Source organism: Macaca thibetana, chromosome 16 (assembly GCF_024542745.1).
Source record: "Macaca thibetana thibetana isolate TM-01 chromosome 16, ASM2454274v1, whole genome shotgun sequence".
NCBI classification, from domain to species: Eukaryota; Metazoa; Chordata; class Mammalia; order Primates; family Cercopithecidae; genus Macaca; species Macaca thibetana.
Genome location: NC_065593.1, coordinates 35,839,068 through 35,866,180, shown reverse-complemented (window position 1 = coordinate 35,866,180; position 27,113 = coordinate 35,839,068). Strand labels below are relative to the sequence as shown.

The following is a 27,113-nucleotide window of genomic DNA, read 5'->3' as shown; positions in this document are numbered from 1 at the left end:
ATCTTTTCTTACTAATTTCAAAATCCTTAATGCCTAGCTCAGGCTCTGACATAAATAGACACTCACTAGTTGCTTACTGAATGAAATATGGAATGGGACATTCAGGAATAAAGCAGAACATTAGCAAAAGACTGATGAAGGAGACAGAGCCTCCTTCATAGTAAAGCATAGAAGCAAAAACTAAGAAATTGTGCTATACACATACACACACACAGAGCCACTAAACCCTTGAGTATGTAAGATGTGGTTCTCAAGGGCTAATAAAACTATGTTATTAAACAGGCCACCTTAGGAAATACCTGTAGGACAATGTGATCCCTATGGTATTAGCTGGAATGGTAAGGAGAAAGAAGCAAATTGTATTAGCAATAGCTAGAAGTGTAAGTTGGCAGACAGTCAAGGTAATTAATCAGTGACCTGGTTCTCATGATAAATATTTTAGAATATCTACTTAATATGACTATCTATGAAATGGGAATAGTGATACAACCTCAGTGTTGTGAAGAGTAAATGAGATTCAGATAAATTCTTTTAACATGATGCCTATTTTAATTGTTATGCATTGTTTCTGTGGAGTTTCACATTTTGTTTTAGAGCTAGAGTTCTTATTTCTTTTTCTGGAAATGTTGAAACCTTGGCATTTCCAACTTCTTTTTTTTTTTTTTTTTTTGAGACAGAGTCTCCCGCTGTCGCCCAGGCTGGAGTGCAGTGGCCGGATCTCAGCTCACTGCAAGCTCCGCCTCCCGGGTTTGCGCCATTCTGCTGCCTCAGCCTCCCCAGTAGCTGGGACTACAGGCGCCCACCACCTCGCCTGGCTATTTTTTTGTATTTTTTAGTAGAGACGGGGTTTCACTGTGTTAGCCAGGATGGTCTCGATCTCCTGACCTCGTGATCCGCCCGTCTCGGCCTCCCAAAGTGCTGGGATTACAGGCTTGAGCCACCGCGCCCGGCCTCCAACTTCTTTTTTGTATATATATTTTTTAATTTGTCAACAGCTTGTCAGAAATTCAGCTATAAAATATCTGATATTTCAATGGAAGTAGGTGCATGCTGTTATTCATGAAAATTTTTCAAGGCAAAAGTGATTTAAAAATTTTATTTTCTCACTGTGTTCTAGCTATTTACATATCAAATTTGGGGTAATTTTACTAGAATAATTTGCAAGTTGTCCTAGATACACTTACTATTGTTCTAACTTTTTTATCTATTAGTTTGTCAATAACAATAAACATACATAGGAAATATTTTTCAAATAATTCCTAAACATTTCTAAAAATAGCCAGCATTTCATCTAGAGACAAACTTCAAACTTAAAAATATTTCTGAGGTAATATGTACAGGTTTTTTTTTTTATTGCCAGCATAGGACACACTTTTTTTTTAATCTTCCCCCTCCGGCTCAAGCGACCCTCCCATCTCAGCCTCCCTGATAGCTGGGACTACAGGTGCATGCCTCCATGCCCAGCTAATTTTTCATATTTTTTTGTAGAGACCGGGTTTTGTAGAGATGATTCACCCACCTTGGCCTCCCAAAATGCTGAGATTACAGCCCTGAGCAACTGCACCTTTAATTTTACACTTTGGCCAGGTGCGGTGCCTCATGCCTGTAATCCCAGCACTTTGGGAGGCTGAGGCGGGCGAATCACGACGTCAGGAGTTCAAGGCCAGCCTGTCCAATATGGTGAAACTCTATCTCTACTAAAAAATACAAAAATTAGTTGGCGTGGGCCGGGCGCGGTGGCTCAAGCCTGTAATCCCAGCACTTTGGGAGGCCGAGACGGGCGGATCACGAGGTCAGGAGATCGAGACCATCCTGGCTAACACGGTGAAACCCCGTCTCTACTAAAAAAAAATACAAAAAACTAGCCGGGCAAGGTGGCGGGCGCCTGTAGTCCCAGCTACTCGGGAGGCTGAGGCAGGAGAATGGCGTGAACCCGGGAGGCGGAGCTTGCAGTGAGCTGAGATCCGGCCACTGCACTCCAGCCTGGGCGACAGAGCGAGACTCCGTCTCAAAAAAAAAAAAAAAAAAAAAAAAAAAAATTAGTTGGCGTGGTGACCGCTCTTGTAGTCCCAGCTACTCAGGAGGCTGAGGCAGGAGAATCGCTTGAACCTGGGGGGCGCAGGTTGCAGTGAGCTGAGATCGTGCCACTGCACTCCAGCCTGGGTGACAGAGTGAGACTCCATCTCAAAAAAAAAAAATTTTTAAAGGTTAAAAAAATGTTAAATAGAAAAAACTTGTATAATAAGGATATAAAGAAAGAAAATATGTTTGTACAGCTGTAAAATGTTTGTGTTTTAAGGTGTTATTATGAAAGAGTCAAAAAGTTTTTTAAAATTTAAAAGTTTATAAAGAAGTTACAGTAAGCTAAAGTTAAATAGGTTTTTTTTTTAATTTTTATTATATTTTTAAGAGACAGGGTCTCACTTTCTCTGCTAGGCTGGAGTACAGTGGCATGATCCTAGCTCACTGCAACTCTGAGCTCCTGGGCTCAAGCAATCCTCCTGCCTCAGCATCTCAAGTAACTAGAACTATGGGGATGTGCCACTGTACCTCCCTAATTTTTAAATTTTTTCGTAAAGATGAGGTCTCTCCATGTTGCCCAGGCTTGTCTCCAACTCCTGACCTCAAGCAGTCCTCCTGGTTCAGCCTCCCAAAGTGCTAGGATTACAGGCATGAGCCACCGTGCCAGGTCTATTTTTAAAATATATTTCATGTTGCCTAAGTATACAGTGTTCATAAGGTCTACAGTACTGTATTAGTAATGTCCTACACCTTCCATTCACTCACCACTCACTCACTGACACCAAAAGCAACTTCCAGTCCTGCAAGCTCCATTCATGATAAGTACCCTAATGCACGTGTACCATTTTAATCTTTTATATCATATTTTAACTGTACCTTTTCTGTGTTTAGACAGATTCACAAGTACTTAACATTGTGTTACATTTGCCTGTAGTATTCAGTACAGTAATGTGCTGTACAGATTTGTAACCACGGAACAATAGGCTATACTCTATAACATAGATGTATAAATACCATCTAGATTTGTGTAAGTGCACTCTGTGATGTTCACACAATGACAAAATTGACCATACATTTCTCAGAACATACGCCCATTGTTAAGTGGTGCATGACTTTATAATATTTTTATATTATGTGTTGTAAGTATAAACAGAAATATACATTTAGCCCACATAGGTGATTCACAGATAAAATAAGAATCATGTGAGCTAGTGTATTTATTTATTTATTTATTTATTTGAGACAGAGTTTCGTTCTTGTCGCCCAAGCTGGAGTGCAATGGTGCAATCTCGGCTCACTGCAGTCTCTGCCTCCCGGGTTCAAGCAATTCTCCTGCCTCAGCCTCCCGAGTAGCTGAGATTACAGGCATGCACCACTATGCCTGGCTAATTATTTGTATTTTTAGTAGAAACGGGGTTTCATCATATTAGCCAGGGTGGTCTCGAACTCATGACCTCAGGTGATCTGCTGCCTTGGCCTCCCAAAGTGCTGGGATTACAGGCATTAGCCACTGTGCCTGGCCTCTGAGCATCCTTTTAAATACACTAGCTCAGTTGGGTGCTGTGGCTCATGCCTGTAATCCCAGCACTTTGGGAGGCCGAGGCAGACGGATCACCTGAGTTCAGGAGTTCAAGACCACCCTGGCCACATGGTGAAACTTCATCTCTACTAAAAATACAAAAATTAGCTGGGCGTGGTGGCAGGTGCCTGTAATCCCAGCTACTCGGGAGGCTGAGACAGGAGAATCGCTTGAACCTGGGAGACAGAGGTTGAGTGAGCCGAGATTGTGCCACTGGTCTCTAGCCTGGGCAACAAGAACAAAACTCTGTCTCAAAAGATAAAAATAAAAGAATGCTCAGTGTTTATTAGATTAAATTCCTGCTGTAATTTATTGTTGATGTTGAATAAATTGATGTCAAGAATATTATCTTGTAGATAAGAGATAATATATTCTGGGTTTGTTTGTTCGTTTTTTTGTTTTTGAGACAGAATCTTGCTCTGTCTCCCAGGCTAGAGTGCAGTGGCGTGATCTTGGCTCACTGCAACCTCCGCCTCCTGGGTTCACGAGATTCTTCTGCCTCAGCCTGCCGAGTAGCTGGGATTACAGGCGTGCGCCACCACATCCAACTAATTTTTGTATTTTTAGTAGAGACTGGGTTTTCCCATGTTGGCCAGGCTGGCCTTGAACTACTGACCTCAGGTGATTGACCTGCCTTGGCCTCCCAAAGTGCTGGAATTACAGGTGTGAGCCACCATTCCTGGCTAAGAGATATATTCTTAATGGCAGTATATTTGTTTTTCCATTATAAAATTTTATATTCTAAAAATTCAAACAACTCAAATAATCTATGTGAAGTAAAAAATTGGCCTGCTCACTTTCTTACTCCCATTCTGACTCATCTCACTTATAAGAGGTAACCCCTGTCATGATTTGGCCTTATATCTTTCTATTATTTAAAAAATTTACACATAAACTTTTTTAACAAAACTTTATTTTACATCAGTAGAATCATGATTGATGCAGAAGTTTTTGCTCCTTAGTTCAGCTAAAACCAGGTTCTTGTCACACAACCAGGAAAGATTAGGCACACAGACACATTCAAAGGTGAGGAGAGCAGGAATTTATTAAAACAAAGCTCTCAGCAAAAAAAAAGGAGTCCTGCTAACAGGCTCCCACCTCATAGACTGATCACCAGGTCACCACACGTGAGCTGAAGAGCTGAAGAGGCTCCTCACCCCTGCACGAGGGACGAATGCTCCACCCCCTCCCTGCAGCGCACATGTGGGCATTATTCAGAAAGAATCCGTCGAGAGGCTGGGCATGGTGGCTCACACCTGTGATCCCAGCACTTTGGGACGCGGATCACCTGAGGTCAGGAATTTGAGACCAGCTTGGGCAACATGGTGAAACCCCTTCTGTACTCAAAATACAAAAATTAGCCAGGCGTGGTGGCAGGCACCTGTAATCTCAGCTACTTGAGAGGCTGAGGTGTGGGAACTGCTTGAACCCGGAAGGCAGAAGTTGCATTGACCCAAGATCGTGCCACTGCACTTCAGGCCAGGTGACAGAGTGAGACTCTGTCTACAAGAAAAAAAAAAAAAAAAAAATTAGTTAGGAAAAGGTGGGCAGGCCGGGCGCGGTGGCTCTTGTCTGTAATCCCAGCATTTTGGGAGGCCAAAGAAGGTGGATCACCTGAGGTCAGGAGTTTGAGACAAGCCTGGCCAACGTGGTAAAACCCTGTCTCTACCAAAAATACAAAAATTAGGTGGGCATAGTGGGGCGCCTGTAATCCCAACTACTTGAGAGGTTGAGGCAGGAAAATCGCTTGAACCCAGGAGGTGGAGGTTGTGGTGAGCCGAGACTGTGCCATTGCATTCCAGCCTGGGCAACAAGAACGAAACTCAATCCCCCCAAAAAAAAAAAAAAAATGTGAGCAAACAGGGGCAGTTCTCCCTCTGGGCTACAGTTTTGTCCTGGACCAACAGTTCAGTCTTTCAGCCACCAGGCTGTTTTAGGCTTGAAGGTGGGGTTCTACCAGGGATCCTTGGCTGTCTCCTGTCTCTATCATCATACCTATTTTAAAATTCAGATATACCCCAACAATGCTATTCCATGTGAATTCTATTCTTTGAAATGACTACATATTACATACTATGGATTTGGATCATGATTGATAAACACTTAGGTGCCTTCTGAGTTAGAATTAATTAAAATTTAAAATATTAATAGATGTTGATAACGATAACATGGCTCCATTCCCCTCATTTAGAAATATATTGAGTACCTACAATGTGCCCAACACCATAAACATTAGAAAATATGGAATAGACATAGTCCCTTCTATTAGTGGCAGTGAATCCATAGGGGTCTGCAGCAACCTCATTTCTTGCCGCAGAAGAAAAAATTTGACTGAGGGCATAAGGCATAAGGAGAGACCAAGGCGAGTTTTACAGCAAGAGTGAAAGGTTATTAAAAAGCTTTAGAGCAGGAATGAAAAGAAGTAAAGTACATTTGGAAGAGGGCCAAGTGGTGACTTGAGAGATCAAGTGCCCAGTTTGACCTTTGACTTAGGGTATTATATTTTGGCATACTTCCGGGGTTTTGTGTCCCTTCTCCCTTGATTCTTCCCTTGGGATGGGCTGTCTGCTTGCACAGTAGCCTGCTGCTACTTGGGAGGGGCCACATGTGCAGTGTGTTTACTGGTGTTGTACGCATGCTCTCTTGAGGCATTCTTCCCTTACCAGTTGAATGCTCCTAGAAGATCACATACCAGTAAAACTCCGCCATTTTGCCTCTTTAGTGTGCATGCTTGAGCCCACTTGCCCAACTCCTGAGATCTTAGGAAGCTGATCCCCAGTTTCAGTTTTTTCTATTATATCTACTGGGAGACTGCCTTTTCCTGGTGCCCACTGCAACTTATTATTATTATTATTACTTTTTGAGACAGAGTGTTGCTCTGTTGCCCAGGCTAGAGTGCAGTGGTGTGATCTCGGCACACTGCAACCACTGCCTCCCAGGTTTAAGCGATTCTCCTGCCTCAGCCTCCTGAGTAGCTGGGATTACAGGCACACACCACCACACCTGGCTAATTTTTGTATTTTTAATAGAGACGTGGTTTTGCCATGTTGGCCAGGCTAATCTCAAACTCCTGACCTCAGGTGATCTGCCCGCCTTGGCTACCCAAAGTGCTGGAATTACAGGCATGAGCCACCATGACAAGCCTCTCAAATCTTAAGTTTATAACCCAGTGAATTTTAACATATGGGTACACCTTTGTACCACCCAGATAAAGATTTAGAATATTTCTAGCACCGCGGAGGGCATCAGTGTTACCTTTTGCAGGCAATACTCACTCCTTGCCCCTAGATAACCATTGTTCTAATTTCTTTTCCTTCCCTTCCTTCCCTTCCTTCCTTCCTCCCTCCCTCTCTTTTTCTTTTTTTCCTTTGTGTGTGTGTGTGTGTGTGTGTGTGTGACAGGGTCTCGCTCTGTAGCCTAGGCTGGAGTATAGTGAAGCAATCTCGACTCACTGTGACCTCTGCCTCCCAGGGTTCAAGCAATTCTCCTGCCTCAGCCTCCCAAGTAGCTGGGATTACAGGCAGGCACCACCATGCCCAGCTAATTTTTACATTTTTTAGTAGAGATGAGATTTTGCCAGGTTGGCCAGGCTGGTCTTCAACTCCTGACCTCAGGTGATCCACTCACCTCAGCCTCCCAAAGTGCTAGGTTTACAGGCATGAGCTACCATGTTCAGCCTCACTGTGGTTTTCATATACATTTCTCTAATGAATTTTGATGTTGAATATCTATTTCATATGCTTATTGGACATTTGGAAATCTTCATTTGTGAAGTGACTTTTCTTTTTTTTTTTTTTTTTTTTTTTGAGACGGAGTCTTGCTCAGTCGCCCAGGCTGGAGTGCAGTGGCCCGATCTCGGCTCACTGCAAGCTCCGCCTCCTGGGTCCTCGCCATTCTCCTGCCTCAGCCTCCCAAGTAGCTGGGACTACAGGCGCCCGCCACCACACCCGGCTAGTTTTTTGTATTTTTAGTAGAGACGGGGTTTCACCATGTTAGCCAGGATGGTCTCGATCTCCTGACCTCGAGATCCGCCCGTCTCGGCCTCCCAAAGTGCTGGGATTACAGGCGTGAGCCACCGCGCCCGGCCTGTGAAGTGACTTTTCAAGTTTTTGTCTATTATTTTGTGTATTGTGTTTCTGAGAAAGACATTTCAGGCAGAGGAAGTAGTGAGACGGCATGGAGTGGCTTGAAATGTAAACTGTAAGGTGGGGAGGAGGTGTAGAGAGCTAATATTATTATCACTGATTTATACATAAGAAACTGCAACATAAAGAAGCTAAATAACTCACTTGAATAAGTGGGAGAGCCAGTATTTAAATTTAGGCTCCAGTGTCTGTGCTCTTAACCACTGCAATACGCTGTCTCTAAAATACATAGGGGTGAAAGGAACCTTACAAGATTATCTGGTCTGGACTAATCCTTTTATTTATTTATTTATTCATTCTTTTAGAGATGGGGTCTTACTATGTTGCCCAGGCTGGAGTGTAGGGGCTATTCACAGGCATGATTATTGCACAATACAGCCTCCAACTCCTGGCCTCAAACGATCCTCCCACCTCAGCCTCTTGCTTAGCTGGGAGTACAGTCTTTTTTTGTTGTTGTTGTTTTTTCCCAGACAGGGTCTCACTCTGTCACCCAGGCTGGGGTGCGGTGGTGCAATCTTGGCTCACTTCAATCTCCACCTCCTGAGCTCAAGCGATTCTCATGCCTCAGCCTTTTGAGTAGCTGGGATAACAGGCATGTACCACCAAGCCCCCAAAATTTTTGTATTTTTGGTTGAGATAGGGTTTCACCACGTTTTCCATGCTGGTCTTGAACTCCTGGCCCCAAGTGAACTGCCCGCCTTGGCCTCCCAAAGGGCTTGAATTAGAGGGGTGAGCCACTGCGCCTGGCCAGTCTTTATTTTGTTTATTTTTTAAATTTTGTTTTGTCATGTTAAAATATACGTAATATAAAGTTGACTGATTCTTTTTTTTTTTTTTTTGAGACGGGGTCTCGCTCTGTCGCCTAGACTGGAGTGCAGTAGCGGGATCTCAGCTCACTACAAGCTCCGCCCCCCGGGTTCACGCAATTCTCCTGCCTCAGCCTCCCGAGTAACTGGGACTACAGGCACCCGCCACCTCGCCCGGCTGTGTTTTTTTTTTTTTTTTTTTTTTTTGTATTTCTTAGTAGAGACGGGGTTTCACCGTGTTAGCCAGGATGGTCTCAATCTCCTGACCTCGTGATCCGCCCGTCTCGGCCTCCCAAAGTGCTGGGATTACAGGCTTGAGCCACCGCGCCAGGCCAAGTTGACCGATTCTTTTTTTTTTTTTTTTTTTTTTTTTTTTTTTTTTTTTTTTGAGACGGAGTCTCGCTCTGTCGCCCAGGCTGGAGTGCAGTGGCGCAATCTCGGCTCACTGCAAGCTCCGCAGGCGCCCGCCCCTGCGCCCGGCTAATTTTTTCTATTTTTAGTAGAGACGGGGTTTCACCATGGTCTCGATCTCCTGACCTTGTGATAGTTGACCGATTCTTAATGCCCAACGGGCTCTTCTGCATAGATAAAACCAGTTCACTGAGACAATGGTTTTACAGTAAAGAAAGTTTAATTATTGCAGGGCCAGCCAAGCAGAAAGACAGGAGATATTTCTCCAATTTGCCTTTTTGAAAGCTTGGAGGCTGGGTTTTTTTCTGTTTGTTTGTTACGTTTTTTGAGATGGAGTCTCGCTGTGTTGCCCAGGCTGGAGTGCAGTGGTATGATCTCGGCTCACCACAGCCTCCGCCTCCTGGGTTCAAGCGATTCTTCTGCCTCAGCCTCCCGACTAACTGGGACTACAGGCCTGAGCCACAGTGCCCTGCCAATTTGTGTGTGTGTGTGTGTGTATGTGTGGTTTTTTTTTCTTTTTGAGATGGAGTCTTGCTCTGCCACCAGGCTGGAGTGCAGTGGCGTGATCTTGGCTCACTGCAACCTCTGCCTCCCAGATTCAAGCGATTCTCCTGCCTTAGCCTCCGGAGTAGCTGGGACCACTGGCGTGTTCCACCACGCCCGGCTAATTTTTTGTATTTTAGTAGGGACAAAGTTTCACCATGTTGACCAGGATAGTTTCAATCTCTTGACCTTGTGATCCACCCACCTTGGCCTCCCAAAGTGCTGGGATTACAGGCCTGAGACACCGTGCCCGGCCAATTTTTTTGTATTTTTAGTAGAGATGGGATTTCACCTTGTTGGCCAGGCAAGTCTCAAAACTCCTGACCTCAGGTGATCCGCTCGCCTTGGCCTCCCAAAGTGCTGGGATTACAGGTGTAAGCCACTGCGCCTGGCCAATTTGGATGCTTTCATTAATTTTTTCTTGCCTAATTGCTAGAGCTTTCAATACTATGTTAAATCAAAGTAATAAAAGTGGCCAGGTGCAGTGGCTTATACTTTTAAACCTAGCACTTTGGGAGGCTGCAGCAGGAGGATCACATGAGCCCAGTAAAAAATTAGCTGGGCACAGTGGCATCCATTTGTAGTTCTAGCTACTCAGTAGGCTGAGACAGGAGGATCACTTAAGCCCAGGAGTTTGAGGATGCAATGAGCCATGATCATGCCATTGCACTCCAGCCTGGGCAACAGAGCAAGACTCTGTCTCAAAAAAATAAAATAAATAAAAATAAAAGCAAGCATCCTTGTCTTGTTATTTAATCCTTTCATTTTATAGAAGTGAAAATGTAGTCCCTGAGAGAAGAATTTATTTGCCCAAAGTTATGCAAGTTCACAGCAAAGCAGGAGTTAATATCAAATCTCTTAACTTCAGATTCAGTATTCTGTTATATTCAGTTGAAGAATTAAGGATAACTGGTTATGGAAAGGAGGCAACATGATTCTTTTATTCTCAGTTCACTTAGAATATTTTCATGTGAATAAGTCATACTAGGTGATGGTAGTGAGATATTTTAATATTATGGGATTTTGGAATTGTAACTCTGAATTGTTAGATCTGATGTGTGTAACCTAAATGTATACTTAAGTGTCAGAATGTCATTCTTCTTTTATTTCTTCAGTGCGGTTAAAATCGGAACTGATATGCTAGAATTGGACTGCCATATCACAAAAGATGAACAAGTTGTAGTGTCACATGATGAGAATCTAAAGAGAGCAACTGGGGTCAATGTAAACATCTCTGATCTCAAATACTGTGTAAGTAAAAATGCATGATAAACTAAGAGCTAATAGGTGTCACGGCCTGTAATATTTTTTAAAAAAATAGTGAATATCAGATATTGCTTCAGTAAAAAATTTCTAATATTATTTAAATACTGATTAAATACTAAATGTCAAAGGAAATTTTTAAAAACTATTTTGAGGCCAAGTGTGCTGGCTCATGCCTGTAATTCCAGCACTTTGGGAGGCTGAGGTGGGAGGATTGTTTGAGGCCAGGAGTTTGAGATCAGGCTGGGCAACATAGCAAGACTCCATCTTTATTAAAATATAGGAAAATTGGCTGGACACGGTGGCTCACGCCTGTAATCCCAGCACTTTGGGAGGCTGAGTCGGGTGGATCACCCAAGGTCAGGAGTTCGAGATCAGCCTGGCCAACATGGTGAAACCTCATCTCTACTAAAAATACAAAAATTAGCCAGGCATGATGTTGCACACCTGTAATCCCAGCTACTCAGGAGGCTAAGGCAGGAGAATCGCTTGAACCCAGGAGGTGGAGGTTGCAGTGAGCTGAGATGATGCCACTGCACTCCAGCCTCAGCAACAGAGCAAGACTCCATCTTAAAAAAAAAAAAAAGGCCGGGCGCGGTGGCTCAAGCCTGTAATCCCAGCACTTTGGGAGGCCGAGACGGGCGGATCACAAGGTCAGGAGATCGAGACCATCCTGGCTAACACGGCGAAACCCCGTCTCTACTAAAAACACAAAAAATTAGCCGGGCGAGGTGGTGGCGCCTGTGGTCCCAGCTACTTGGGAGGCTGAGGCAGGAGAATGGCGGGAACCCGGGAGGCGGAGCTTGCAGTGAGCTGAGATCTGGCCACTGCACTCCAGCCTGGGCGACAGAGCGAGACTCCGTCTCAAAAAAAAAAAAAAAAAAAAAAGAAGGGGGGGGAAATTGTTTAGGTATGGTGGCATATACCTATGGTCCCAGCTACTCAGGAGGCCGAGGTGGGAAGATCACTTGATCCCAGGAAGTTGAGGCTACAGTGGGCCAAGATTGTACCACTGCACTCCAGCCTGGGTGAAAGAGTGAGACCCTGTCTCAAAAACGAAATGAGGCAGGGCACAGTGGCTCACGCCTGTAATCCCAACACTGTGGGAGACCGAGGCGGGCGGATCACCTGAGGTCAGGAGTTCGAGACCAGCCTGGCCAACATGGTGAAACCCCATCTCTACTAAAAAATACAAAAATTAGCTGGGTGTGGTGGTGCCCCTGTAATCCCAGATACTTGGGAGGCTGAGGCAGGAGAATCGCTTGAACCTGGGAGGCGGAGGTTGCAGTGAGCCAAGATTGCACCACTGCACTCCAGCCTGGGCAAGAGTGAGCCTCTGTCTCAAGAAAAAAAAAAAAAAAAGATCATTATAATGTACATATTAATTATAGTAAATACTGATGAATGGAAGGAAAAATCATGCATAAAGTTACTACCAAAAAAACACTTATGTTAACAGGATTCTACCTTATGTAGAAGGATTCTACCTTTTATGTTTTTTAGATTTGTATTCTCACTGCACATCATGTATGTAGAATTTTAGACACTTTAACATTATAACATGATAATGGCCGGCCTCAGTGGCTCACATCTGTAATCTCAGTACTTTGGGAGGGTGAGGCGGGCGGATCACCAGGGGTCAGGAATTCGAGACTAGCCTGGCCAACATGGCAAAACCCCGTCTCTACTAAAAATACAAAAATTAGCTGGGCAGACAGATCACCTGAGGTCAGGAGTTGGGGACCGCCCTGGCCAACATGGTGAAACCCCATCTCTACTAAAAATACAAAAATTAGCTGGGTGTGTTGGCGTGCGTCTGTAATCCTAGCTATTCAGGAGGCTGAGGTAGGAAAATCGCTTAAACCCAGGAGGCGGAGGTTGCAGTGACCGAGATCATGCCATTGCACTCCAGCCTGGGCAATGGAAAGCATGGAAAAATGTTTATCATTTATAATGTTTCCTTTTTCTTTTTTTTATTATAATGTTTCTCTTTTTTTCTTTCTTTCTTTCTTTTTTTTTTTTAAGACGGAGTCTCACTCTTTTCAACCAGAGCGAGAGTAGCTGGGATTACAAGCGTGCACCACCACACCTGGCTAATTTTTGTGTTTTTAGTAGAGACGGGGTTTTACCATGTTGGCCAGGCTGGTCTTGAACTCCTGACCTCAGGTGATCCTCCTGCCTTGGCTTCCCAAAGTGCTGGGATTACAGGTGTGAGCCACCGTGCCCAGCCTTTTCCATGCTTTAAAGAAATTAGACTTTATTTTTTAGATACATTTCAGGTTTATAGCAAAATTGAGTGGAAAATACAGAGTTCCCACATACCTGCACAGTTACCACACAGACACAGGGTCCCCCGCTTTTAACAGCTGCACCAGAGTGGTACATACATTGACACAATATTATTGCTCATAGTCCATAGTTTACATTAGGGTTCACTCTTGTACATTCTGTGGTTTTGGACAAATTTATAATGATATGTATCCAGTAATTATACTATTATACAAAATGTTTCCACTGCTCTAAAAATTCTGTGTTCTGCCTATTCAGTCCCCCTTCCCTCATCCCCTGCCAACCACTGATCTTTTTACTGTTTCCATAGTTTTGTCTTTTCCAGAGTGTCATATAGTTGGAATCATACTGTATTTGACCTTTCAGATTCCATGCTTATCTTTCATAAACATTTCAAATGACTATAGCCATTCCATTGTGTGGATATATAGTTATTTTTAACCATTCTTCTATTGTTGGACATTGGATTAGCTCTAAGGTTTCACCATTATAGATAACACTGCACTGAATTTATTTTATTTTATTTTTTTTCTTTTGAGACAGAGTTTCGCTCTTGCCACCCAGGCTGGAGTACAATGGTGCAATCTCGGCTCACTGCAGCCTCCACCTCCCAGGTTCAAGCAATTCTCCTGCCTCAGCCCCCCAGGTAGCTGGGATTACAGGCATGCGCCACCACACCTGCCTAATATTTTGTATTTAGTAGAGACAGGGTTTCACCATGTTGGTCAGGCTGGTCTCGAACTCCTGACCTCAGATGATCTGCCCGCCTCAGCCTCCCAAAGCGCTGGGATTATAGGGGTGAGCCACTGTGCCCGGCCTGCACTGCACAGCTTTATGCATAAAGATTAAAGCTTTCTCTATCTTTAGCTTTTTATTTTTAAAGATATATAAATATTTGTATTTATAAAAGTTATTTATATAACGTTTTCTCTATTTTAAGATTATTTCTCTAAATATACTCCCAGAAGGGAAATTATTGGGTAAAAGAACATTTGCCAGCTGGGTGCGGTGGCTCATGCCTGTAGTCCCAGTGCTTTTGGAGTCTGAGGCCTCCCAAAAGAAGGCCTCCCAAAAGGACAGATCCTTCTGAAGATCCACTGAGCTCAGACGATCAAGGCTACAGCGAGGTATAATTGTGCTACTGCACTTCAGCCCAGGCAATAGAGTGAGACCCTGTCTCAAAAATAAAATAAAATAAAATAAAAATAATATTTACTAGTATTGAGCATTATAATAATACCAAATTTGCTAATTAAATTTTAATTAACATTTCATTAATTATTAATGAGTTTAAAGATCTATTTAATTGTTAGTTATTTTTCTTTTATTTTCATTGAATTGTGTATTCTTGACATTTTTTTACTGAAATCTTTGTATATTATTGTGAAAAGGTCTATATTAAATAGTACAGATATATTTTTTGTAGATGGCATACGTAAGTAATATGGTTAATTTGCTGTTGGGGATGTTCTGATAAAGGGTGCCTATGTAAACATGTTTTGTAGTGTTTTACTCTTCTATATGTTGAAAAAGCGTATCTTTGTGTCTTAATGTAAGACATTAAAATCTTATTATTTTTTGAGAGTTAACTTTTTTTTTGATCATGTCTTTTAAAGGAGCTCCCACCTTACCTTGGCAAACTGGATGTCTCATTTCAAAGAGGTAATATTTTTTGTTTGTAGCTTAAACATTTGTGTTGAGAAGCATATGTGTGTTTTCTTGTCATAGTAAGTTCTTACTAAAAGTAACTGGCCTCTAAGCTTGTTCCCTCAGGCCTACAAATCTGAAGCCTTGAAAATTATCTGACGTGAAATTATCAGGTCCAAAGAGTTAACTGATTCATGCTACTTAAATTCACATACAGTTAATTTAAACCTGAATACTGATTGCAAGAAACATTTCACTTCTAAAGGTTCAAATTCTAGAATATTGCTGCAACTTATAGTAGTCATCCATCAAAAAAATATAATAAAAAATAAATGAAAAGGGCTGGGCACGGTGGCTCACGACTGTAATCCCAGCACTTTGGGAGGCTGAGGCAGGCAGATCACTTTAGGTCAAGAGTTTGAGACCAGCCTAGCCAACATGGCAAAACCCCATCTCTACTAAAAATACAAAAAATATTAGCCAGGCATGATGATGTGCACCTGTAATCCCACCTACGTGGGAGGCTGAGGCAGGACAATCATTTGAACCCAGGAGGCGGAGGTTGCAGTGAGCCGAGATCGCGCCATTGCACTCCAGCCTGGCAATGAGAGCGAAACTCTGTCTAAAATGATAATAATAATAATGAAAATAAAATAAATAAATAATAAATAAATAAAAAGAAATGGAAAGGACCCCTTTCAAATCCTTTCTGGTTCCATAATATTTAATTATGTCTTTTAGCTGCTCCATATTTTAAATGATTAAACAGACTTCTGTCGTTCAAATAAACCATTTTCTAGTCATCTTCACTTAGCAGTTTTCTTCTGAGGGAACATTTCTCACAAAGAAACATGTCCCTTGACCCAACTTGTTAGTTACTGCAGATGTTAGAATGGAAAATATACCACCTTAAGATATGTACTGAACAGATACAGGCTCCCTCATTGTCACAAGGGACGTTGTCTCACATTTTTTAGTGATTCAAATGTATAACTCAATAAAACCATAAGATGTTACATCTCATGAATCTTGGTATGATTTAGTTGAAACCTTGGTTAAATGTCAGCTCCATTTATATTAATTTTTTAAAAGAACTGTAACTGCTCCACGAACTAGATTTAAAATTGGCCAAGCCAGGTGTGGTGACGTACACGTCTAGTCCCAGCTACTTGGGAGACTGAGTTGGGAGGCTTGTTTGAGCCCAAGAGTTGGGAGTCTAGCTTGGGCTACATAGCAAGACCCTGTCTCTAAAATTAAAAAAAAAAAAATTGACCACGGATAGGGGAATTTTTGAAAAGGAAATAAAAATCAGAAAAAGTTTAACATTAGTTATTTCTAAGGGATATTTAAACCTCAGATGTGTTTGATTTCAATTTCTAGGTAAGTTGAAGTTGTTGGTTTGAGGAAATCTTTCTTCATTCTTGTAGTTTATAGAATTATACTTGCCAAGCTATTGTAATATTTGTGTCAATTTTGGACTTGTGAAAGTTAAGAAAATTTCAGAAATGAAGTTTTTCCTATTTTTCCCTTTGTAGAGCAAAGCCAAAGAAAGCCCCATAAAAATTTAAAAATCCAGCAGATGTGGTGGCTCACACCTATAATCTCAGCACTTTGAGAGGCCAAGGCGGGAGGGTTGCTTGAGACCAACAGTTTGAAACCAGCCTGGGCAACATAGCGAGACCCCGTCTCTAAAAAAAATATTAGCCAGTCATGGTGGCAGTGCCTATAGTCCCAGCTATTGAAGAGACTTGAGGTGGGAGGATCCCTTGAGCCTGGGAGTTGAAGGCTATAGTGAGCTATGCTCACACCACTATGCTCCAGCCTGGGTGACAGAGTGAGACCTTGTCTCAAAAAAAAAAAAAAAACCTTTGAGGGAAAAAAAAGTTTAAAATTTTTCCTGGTTTTGTATGTCCCTCATAAAGTCATGAAACTGTTTCTTCTTTTTTTTGGGACAGAGTCTTGCTCTGTTGCCCAGGCTGGAGTGAAGTAGCTCAATCTCAGCTCACTGCAACCTCCACCTCCTGGGTTCAAGAGATTCTCATGCCTCAGCCACCTGAATAGCTGAGATACAGGTGCCTGCCACCACACCCGGCTAATTTTTTTATTTTTAGTAGAGATGAGGTTTCACCATGTTGGCCAGGCTGGTCTGGAATTCCTGGCCTCAATTGATTTACCTGACCCCCCTCGGCCTCCCAGAATGCTAGGATTACAAGCATGAGCCACCACACCCGGCCGGTTTTTGAATGTGAAGAGACCTTTGAGACTGTCTAATCTTGTCTTCTGTTATAGACAAGGAAATTGAAGTCTAAAGATGTAAACTAACTTAATCAAGTTCATATAATAAGGAAATAACAATGCTAGAACTTGAACTAGGTCTCTCTCTTAGCAGACCAGTGTTCAACTGTACCATACTGCCTCTCCATTGGAACACTATTCTCAAATGTTGTATTAAGAACAATGCTGTGGGTCCAGTGCAGTGGCTCACACCTGTAATCCCAGCACTTTGGGAGGCCAAGGCAGGTGGATCACCTGAGGTTAGGAGTTTGAGACCAGCCTGGCCAACATGGTGAAACCCTATTTCTACTAAAAATACAAAAATTAGCCGGGCGTGGTGACGTGCACCTGTAATCCCAGCTACTTGGGAGGCTGAGGCAGGAGAAGCACTTGAACCTGGGAGGCAGAGGTTGCAGTGAGCTGAGATCGCGCCATTGTACTCCAACCTGGACAACAAGAGCAAGACTCTGTCTCAAAAAAAAAAAAAAAGGAACAATGCTGTGGGAAAAAAAAAAAAAGAACAACACTGTGTACTGTCAAGTTTCAGATATCTGAAAGGAATAATAATAATTAGCTTTCCTTTTATATTGCATTCATCTCATATCAAAATTGACTTTAGACTGATCCTCAGATGTGGAGTTGACTGCATTTGGAACAGACTAATAAACTGTGTGTAAAAATTTGACTCAGAACCATGGCAGTGGCTCACATCTGTAATCCCAGCACTTTGGGAGGCTAAGGCAGGAGGATCACTTGATCCCAGGAGTTCGAGACCAGCCTGGGCCACATACAGAGACTCCATCTTTACAAAGATAATAAAAATAATATTAGCCAGGCATGGTGGTATGCACCTGTGGTCCTAGCTAGGGAGGCTGAGGTGGGGGAATTGCTGAGCCCAGGAGGTGGAGGCTGCAGTGAGCCTTGATTGTGTCACTGCACAAAGTGAGATTCTGTCTCAGAAAAAAAAGAAAAAAGAAAAAGAGAAAAGAAAACAAGAAACTTGACTCAGATTTGTCAAAAAGTGGTTCCGTTTTTTCTATCCTATTCCCTTGCATAGAATTCTTGCTTACCAGGCCGGGCACAGTGGCTCACACCTGTAATCCCAGCACTTTGGGAGGCCGAGGCAGGTGGATCACTTGAGGTTAGGAGTTTGAGACCAGCTGGGCCAACATGGCGAAACCCTGTCTCTACTAAAAATACAAAAATTTTAAAATTTTTAGTTTTGTTTTTTGAGATGAACTTTTGCTTCTGTCGCCCAGTGGCACAATCTCAGCTCACTGCAACCGCTGCCTCCCAGGTTCAAGCGATCCTCCTGCCTCAGCCTCCTGTGTAGTTGGGATTACAGATGCCCTCCACCACTCCCAACTAATTTTTGTATTTTTAGTAGAGACGAGGTTTCACCACGTTGGCCAGGCTGGTCTTGAATTCCTGACCTCAGGTGATCCGCCTACCTCTTTGTCCCAAAGGGCTGGGATTAGTCATGAGCCACCGTGCCTAGCCAAAATACAAAAATTAGCCAGGTGTGGTGCTGCACACCTGTAGTCCCAGCTACTTGGGAGGCTAAGGCTGGAGAATCACTTGAACCCGGGAGGCAGAGGTTGCAGTGAGCCAAGATCATGCCATTGCACTCCAGCCTGGGCAACAGAGCAAGACTGTCTCAAAAAAAAAAAAAAAAAAAAAAAAATGCTAAATTGGCCTGACACAGTGGCTCACACCTGTAATCCTCAAACTTTGGGAGGTCGAGGCAGGAAGATCCCTGAGGTCAGGAGCTCGAGACCAGCCTGGCCAATGTGGTGAAACCCCATCTCTACTAAAAATACAAAAATTAGCTGGACATGGTGGCATGTGCCTGTTCTCCCAGCTACTTCGGAGACTGAGGCAGGAGAATCGCTTGAACTGGGAGATGGAGATTGCAGTGAGCTGAGATCATGCCACTGCACTTCAGCCTGGGCAACAGAGCGAGACTTTGTCTCAAAAAAAACAAAACAAAAAAAAAGTGTTAACCAAAGGGTTTGTTATTATCTATCCCAATTAGTTGAAAGTAACCTTTTTTTTTTCACGGAAAACGCATAATTTGGATAATCTAGAGTTGACTATAATTATCATTTTAGAGTTCCCCAAATAGTGAAAACTATTTAGTGGCCCCTAACTTGCATAGGGGCCACTATTCCATCAACCAACACATCCTATGGCATACTCCTTGTCTATTTTTCCTATTTCCTATTATTTTCCTCTTTTCTTTTTATAGTCCACCACTTCCTAGCTGGTTACCTTCTGCCTAGAAAAATACTGGGGCAAACTTCTCTTTTTCCACATGTTTTTCTACATTCTAAACTGGCTGAGGCATCTAATTTATGCATTTTTTTTTTTTTTTTTTTTTTTTTTTGAGACGGAGTCTCGCTCTGTCGCCCAGGCTGGAGTGCAGTGGCCGGATCTCGGCTCACTGCAAGCTCCGCCTCCCGGGTTCACGCCATTCTCCTGCCTCAGCCTCCCGAGTAGCTAGAGTTACAGGCGCCCGCCACCTTGCCCGGCTAGTTTTTTGTATTTTTTAGTAGAGATGGGGTTTCACCGTGTTAGCCAGGATGGTCTCGATCTCCTGACCTTGTGATCCACCCGTCTTGGCCTCCCAAAGTGCTGGGATTACAGGCTTGAGCTACCGCGCCCGGCCGCATTATTATTTTTAAGTAGAGATCGGGTCTCGATATTGTTGGTCCGATGGGTCTTGAATTCTTGGCCTCAAGTAATCTTCCTGCCTCAACCTTACAAAGTGCTGAGATTCCAGGAGTGAGCCACTGCACCTGGCCTAATATTTGTATCTTTACATCACTGTAGCACTTTTTTTTTTCTCAGCACGCATTTTAGTTTTCTCATTCCCTCGCTGTTAGATAGAATATTCTTATGTGTTATTTTGCTGTTCCAAAGTTAGTTTCATCTGTTTGACCTTTTTTGTAAACTGATTCTTACATGCATCGTACTTGACTGCTAAATTAATTTTTTAATTTGCCCACACCGTGACAAAAAGGCAGTCTTCCTTATGAGCTTCAAGCATGAAGTCCCAGAGAAAGACACTGATTGGCCCACCTTGGGTCATGTGGCCATCTTGAAGAAAAGAAGTGGGCTATTATGATTATATGCCCACCCCCGAGGGTGAATGGGCAGTGGGTAGTGTGTTGACAGCCCTATCGGAACAATGTGAGATAAGGAGATAGGATGTGAAATACAGGTTTCCAAAGGAAGGAAAAATATTGGTGGCTAATGCCTATAATCCCAGCATTCAAGGAGGCCATGGTGAGAGGATCCCTTGAGGCCAGGAATTCAAGGCCAACCTGGTCAATAAAGCAAGGCTTCATCTCTACTTAAAAAATAAAGGGGGGTGGGGGATCCAGGCATGGTGGCTCACACCTGTAATCCCAACACTTTGGGAGGCCAAGGTGGGCAGATCACCTGAGGTTGGGAGTTCAAGACCAGCCTGACCAACATGGAGAAACCCTATCTTTACTAAAAATACAAAATTAGCCAGGCGTCGTGGGGCAGATGCCTGTAATCCCAGGTACTCCAGAGACTAAGGCAGGAGAATTGCTTGAACCCTGGAGGCGGAGGTTGTGGTGAGCCGAGATGGCACCGCTGCACTACAGGCTGGGCAACAGAGCGAGACTCCGTCTCCAAAAAAAAAAAAGAAGAAAAGAAAAAGCCGGGTATGGTGGCACATGCCTCTAATCTCAGCTATTCGGAGGCTGAGGCAGGAGGATCACTGGAGCTGAGTTCAAGGCTGCTGTGAGCTGTGGTCATGCCACTGCACTCCAGCCTGGGTGACAGATTGAGACCCTGTCTCAAAAAATATATATATATAAATAAATAAATATATATATATATATATATGTATATGTATACAAGCTATCTACTATAAACATAATTTTTAAAGTTTAATTATATAGCCTATGATAAGTTCAAACTCTTTCAGTTATAAGTGTTAGATATACATCTCAAGATAGCTTAAGAAAAAAATTTTAAAAAGAATGTATTGGCTTTCATAATTAGAAAGTCCAGGGGTTATATGCCCTCAGACATGACTGATTCCAGTTGCTCAAGCAATAATTGGTCTCTCTCTATCTCCGTTTCTTGCTTTTGCTTTCATTTGTGTTAGCTTTGCTTTTAGGGACACCCTTTCCACAGAGATGAACTCTTGGCAGCTTGTACATGATCCATTCAGCAAAGGATTTCAAGAGGCCTTCTCTCCCAGTGTCCATATTGTTATGCTTAACAGGTTAGACTGGTCATATATTTAGTCTGTGGTCAGAGAGGCAGAGCCAATAATTGCCAGTCCCATCAGAGTAACCCAGACCCCCGTCAGAATTACAAGAAGTATAGTAACAGACTTCCTTTTTTCCTCTTTAATGTACATGCTGCTTTTCACATAGGTTCTAATTATAAATAATTTAATTTTCTGACATGGATTTCATTTACTTTTTGATAATGCATTTTTTTGATTTGCTGTATAATAAGATGGAATAAAGGATTTTTCACCAGTTTGTTATTTGCAGATTAGCGGAATTGAAGTTTTGGGTGGAAGTAGAACAATTTTTACAATAGTTGTATAGTATGTATAGTAAATTATATAAATGATTAGAGTCATTAGAGTCAAAAGGGACTAGAGAGCCAGGTGTGGTGGCTCACACCTGTAATCCCAGCACTTAGGGAGGCTGAGGTGGCAGGTTTGCTTGAGATCAGGAGTTCAAGACCAGCCTGGGCAAAATACAGTGAGACCCTGTTGCTACAAAAAATAAAACAAGGCCGGGCGCGGTGGCTCAAGCCTGTAATCCCAGCACTTTGGGAGGCCGAGATGGGCAGATCACAAGGTCAGGAGATCGAGACCATCCTGGCTAACACAGTGAAACCCCGTCTCTACTAAAAAATACAAAAAAAAAAAAAAAAAACTAGCCGGGCGAGGTGGTGGGCGCCTGTAGTCCCGGCTACTCGGGAGGCTGAGGCAGGAGAATGGCGTAAACCCGGGAGACGGAGCTTGCAGTGAGCTGAGATCCGGCCACTGCCCTCCAGCCTGGATGACAATCTTTTTTTTCTGTCTCAAAAAAAAAAAAATTAAAAATTAAAAAACAAAAAAACAAAAAATAGGCCAGGTGCAGTGGCTCACGCTTGTAATCCCAGCACTTTGGGAGGCCGAGGCTGCTGGATCACTGGAGGCCAGGAGTTTGAGACCAGCCTGGCCAACATGGTGAAACCCCGCCTCTACTAAAATTACAAAAATGTAGCCAGTTGTGGTGCCAGGCACCTGTAATCCCAGCTACTCAGGAGGCTGAAGCAGAATTGCTTGAACCCGGGAGGCGGAGGTTGCAGTGAGCCCAGATCACACCACTGCACTCCAGCCTGGGCAACAACATCGAAAATCCATCTCAAAAAAAAAAATGTGTATATATATATAGAGAGAGAGAGAGAAAGAGAGAGAGAGAGATATGTATATATACTCTATATAGAGAGAGTATATAGTATATATATTATATACAGTATATATATTATATATTATATATATAATATGTGTGTGTATATATATATATAGAGAGAGAGAGAGATGGGCGTGGTGGTGCGTCCCAGAGGATTGCTGGAGTGTGGGAGGCTGCAGTGAGTCATCATGCTACTGCACCCCAACCTTGGCTATGAGCAAGATCCTGTCTCAAAAACACAACAAAAAAGGGCTGAGTACGTGGTTCATGCCTGTAATCCCAGCCCTTTGGGAGGCCGAGGTGGGCATATCACTTGAACACAGGATTTTGAGACCAGCCTGGCCAAATCCAAAACCCCATCTCTACAAAAACTACAAAAAAATTAGCCGAGCATGGTGGTGTTCCTGTAGTTCCAGCTACTCAGGAGGCTAAAGTGGGAGGATCACTTGAGCCCAGAAGGCAGAGGTTGCAGTGAGCCGAGATTGTGTCACTGCACTCCAGTCTGGGTGACCGAGTGAGACCCTGTCTCAAACAAACAAACAACCAACCAACCAAAGGGACTAGAGAAAGACTAAAGAAAATAATCCTCAGGAAATATAAACAACAATTAAAGTCCCCTTCTAATTTTCTCATTACTTGAATTTTCTTTGAATAACTGCATTCATGTAATTCTTCAACACATTACTGATTTAGTGTATACTTCCCTTGCCTGAATGTTATTTTTAATCTCTGAAAAAGTCAATGATGATATAGCAAAACTTTAGAAACAATCTCAGTATCTACTAGTAGGGAAATGGTTAAATTAAAATAAATTATTGTATAGCTACTCAATGGAGTATTCTGACACCTTTTAAAAAATTATGATAGAATCAGATCGGTGGATTGTATCAATGTCAGTATCATGGTTGTGATATCGTTCTATAGATCTGCAAGAAGGTTACCACTGGGAAGTCTGGATAAAGGGTACATGGACCCTATTATTTCTTAAAATTGATTGTGAGTCTGTAGTTATCTCAAAATAAAAAATTAATAAAAAATAAATCATAATCATAAGCACAGTAAATCAACAGGAAAATATTTTTATGTGAAAATATCAAGTTAAAATCTGTAGCATATCATATTATTACTATATTAAATCATGCATAGGAAAAAAGAGTAGAGAAAGTACACCAAATGGTCATAGCGTTTATATCTAAGTTGTTGGATTTACATGATTTTTTTCTTCTCTATACTTTTTCTTATTTTGTAAACGTCCTTTAATGAATATATTCTATACCTTTTCTAGTCATCAAAAAGCAAAACTTGTATTTTAAAAATACATTTAAAAATCTTGCTTTCTCAGCATGCCAATGTGAAGGAAAAGATAACCGAATTCCATTACTGAAGGAAGTTTTTGAGGCCTTTCCTAACACTCCCATTAACATCGATATCAAAGTCAACAACAATGTGCTGATTAAGAAGGTACTCAAGGCATTGCCTCCTCTGGGTGTGTTGCATCCTATTTCACAAACTAAATAAGGTTAGAGTAGGTGACTGCATAGATTGATAATGCTCAAGGAAATGTGATACCCTAGGGATCAGCATTGTTTTAAATAATGCCCTAGCAGAAGAGATCATGTTACTGTAGGAGAGCCTATTTTCAGAGAGAGTTGGCGTGTCATGGATAAAGTATGCTTGCATGAACCAGTCATTCTGGCATTTATATAATTATCTTCTAGTTTAACTTGTTTCATTCGTGGTTAGTTTATGTCAAATTACTAAATAACTGTATTCTGTTAAATAAATTATATAATGATATAATGTGAATAAATTTTGCATTTTATAAAATATTCTAAATTTACATAATATTCTTCTAAAATATTATGCTATTCATTGACAGAGAGTCAATCCTAATTCATTTTTTAAGTGAAATGTTAGTGGATTTGCAAATAGGCGCATGCATAAAATTTTGAATTTTCACACGTAGGTTTCAGAGTTGGTGAAGCAGTATAATCGCGAACACATAACAGTGTGGGGTAATGCCAATTATGAAATTGTAGAAAAGTGCTACAAAGAGGTAAGCTTCAAAAATTATACAGAATTATCTATTTTTGTTGTTGTTTTTGTATCTATAAATGATAAGTTATTATACTAATAATTTTTTTTTCTTTTTCTCATTTTTAGAGATAGGGTCTCACTCTGTCACCCAGGCTAGAGTGCAGTGGTGCAGTCATAGCTTACTGTAGCCTCAAACTCCTGGGCTCAAGTGATCCTCCTGCCTCAGCCTCCCAAGTAACTGGGACTCCAGGCACACACCACTGCACCCAGCTAATTTTTAAATCTTTAGTAGAGATGAGGTCTCACTATGTTACCCACTCTGATCTCAAACTCTTGGACTCAAGCAATCCTCCTACCTTGGCTTCCCAAAGTGCTGGGATTACAGGTGTGAGCCACTGTGCCCGGCCCCTATTACAGTAATAATTTTTAAAACTTACCTTATTTCAGACTGGGCACAGTGGCTCACGCCTGTAATCCCAACACTTTGGGAGGCCAAGGCGGGCAGATCACCTGAGGTCAGGAGTTTGAGATTAGCCTGGCCAACATGGCAAAACCACGTCTCTATTAAAAATACAAAAATTAGCTGGGCATGGTGGCACGTGCCTGTAGTCCCACCTACTCGCGAGGCTGAGGCAGAAGAATCGCTTGAACCCGGGAAGCTGGGTGACAGAGCCAGACTCTGTCTCCAAAAACAAAAAAAAACTTATCTTATTTCATAACCTTCATACACAGGTAGATGGTACTGGGTGGAAGCAACTAGCCAGAAGTTTAATATAGTAGAGGTAATGGATTTGGACCTAGCAATATAAGATCAATGCAGTTGAACTGGTTCAAGGAATTATTATTTTCACATGTTAGTGTTAGTTGCTTACCAATATTTCATTATGTGTATTAAAGGAAAAAATATGGTTTCTATCTTTTAATCACTGTCTTGTGTTAGGTAACTGAAATTTTTTGTGTAATTTTGAGTTAAATTATTTAGCTGGGCACGGTGGCTCATGCCTGTAATCTCAGCACTTTGGGAGGCCAAAGTGGGAGGATTGCTTGAGCCCAGGTGTTTGAGACCAGCCTGGACAACATAGTCAGACCCCCTGTCTGTTATTATTATTATTAATTATTTTTAATTTTCTTTTGCCTGTGACACAGCCCTTAGGAAATCCTGAGAACATGTGCCCTATTTTTTTTTTTTTAAAGAAAGAAATTAGTTAAGGGGTGAAGATCGCTTGAGACCAGGAATTCGAGACCAGCCTGGGCAACATAGTAAGACTTCCAACTCTATTAAAAAAAAAAAAAAAAAAGTGCTGGGCACGGTGGCTCGCCCCTGTAATCCCAGCACTTTGGGAGGCCGAGGCAGGCGGATCACCTGAGGTCAGGAGTTCAAGACCAGCCTGGCGAACATGGTGAAACCCTGTCTTTATTAAAAATACAAAAAATAGCTGGGCGTGGTGGCGTGCTCCTGTAATCCCAGCTTCTAGGGAGGCTGAGGCAGGAGAATTGCTTGAACCTGGGAAGCAGAGACTGCAGTGAGCTGAGATCGCGCCACTGCACTCCAGCCTGAGGGACAGAGCAAGACTCCATCTCAAAAAAAAAAATAAGAAAGGAAAAGAAATTATTTAGGGTCAGGCTAAGTGGCTCACACCCCTGTAATCCCAGCACTTCGGGAGGCCAAGGCGGACAGATCACTTTGAGGTCAGGAGTTCGAGACCAGCCTAGGGAACATGAGGAAACCCTGTCTCTACTAAAAATACAAAAACTAGCGAGGCATGGTGGCACGTGCCTGTAGTCTCAGCTACTTGGGAAGCTGAGGTGGAACAATGGCTTGAGCTTGGTAGACAGAGGTTGCAGTAAGCCAAGATCCTGCCACTGTACTCTAGCCTGGGTGACAAAGCCAGACCCTGTCTCAAAAAAAAATCCTGTTATCTTTAAGAAAAAAAATATAGAAAAAAATTCGGTTCCTCAACTCTATAACTTCCAAATAGATTTAAGCAAGTTAAGCCAAGATCATGCAAGATCATGATTATTAAGCAAGATATAAAAGCAGGACCATCTACCCACTGAAAATTTTCTGGTTAAAAAAATATGTCGGCCGGGCGCAGTGGCTCACATCTGTAATCCCAGCACTTTGGGAGGCCAAGGCAGGTGGATCACCTGAGGTCAGGAGTTCAAGACCAGTCTGGCCAACATGGTGAAACCCCATCTCTACTAAAAATACAAACATTAGCTGGGCATGGTGGTGCGCACCTGTAATCCCAGGAACTCAGGAGGCTGAGGCAGGAGAATGGCTGGAACCCAGGAGGCAGAGGTTGCAATGAACTGGGATCGCACCACTGCACTCCAGCCTGGGCAACAGACTGAAACTCTGTCTCAAAAAAAAAAACAAAGTGGATAAAAATTAATTTTATATGTTTTAAAAGTATAGTTAAACCTTCATAAGCAAATTTACATACATCATCAGCTAAGAGAATTTGAAATTTAAGATGTTAAAAAATCTTGAGCATTGAAGATGCTGAAATAATCTGTAATATAGAAGAAATATCATGATATAAGTAGCAATTTTCAAATACAAAGAACTCTTTGGTGGCTGATCTGAGTGTAATGGTGTTTACAATTAATTGATTACAACCAGTTACAGATTTATTTA

At 42.3% G+C, this 27,113-nt stretch overlaps 2 protein-coding genes across 6 annotated transcripts in view; one reads left to right on the top strand and one right to left on the bottom strand.

Annotated features, from left to right (window-relative positions):
- SKA2 (spindle and kinetochore associated complex subunit 2) overlaps positions 1 to 27,113 on the bottom strand; it is a 976,874-nt gene that overhangs the window by 123,739 nt on the left and 826,022 nt on the right. The window lies entirely within an intron of this gene.
- The window catches only part of GDPD1 (glycerophosphodiester phosphodiesterase domain containing 1), a 61,193-nt gene that overhangs the window by 18,384 nt on the left and 15,696 nt on the right, over positions 1 to 27,113 (top strand). The window contains exons 3-6 of the mRNA XM_050764752.1: positions 10,622 to 10,757; positions 14,675 to 14,720; positions 23,778 to 23,896; positions 24,402 to 24,491. Coding sequence (XP_050620709.1) covers positions 10,622 to 10,757; positions 14,675 to 14,720; positions 23,778 to 23,896; positions 24,402 to 24,491 — 391 coding nt within the window. The remainder of the gene's footprint in view (positions 1 to 10,621; positions 10,758 to 14,674; positions 14,721 to 23,777; positions 23,897 to 24,401; positions 24,492 to 27,113) is intronic.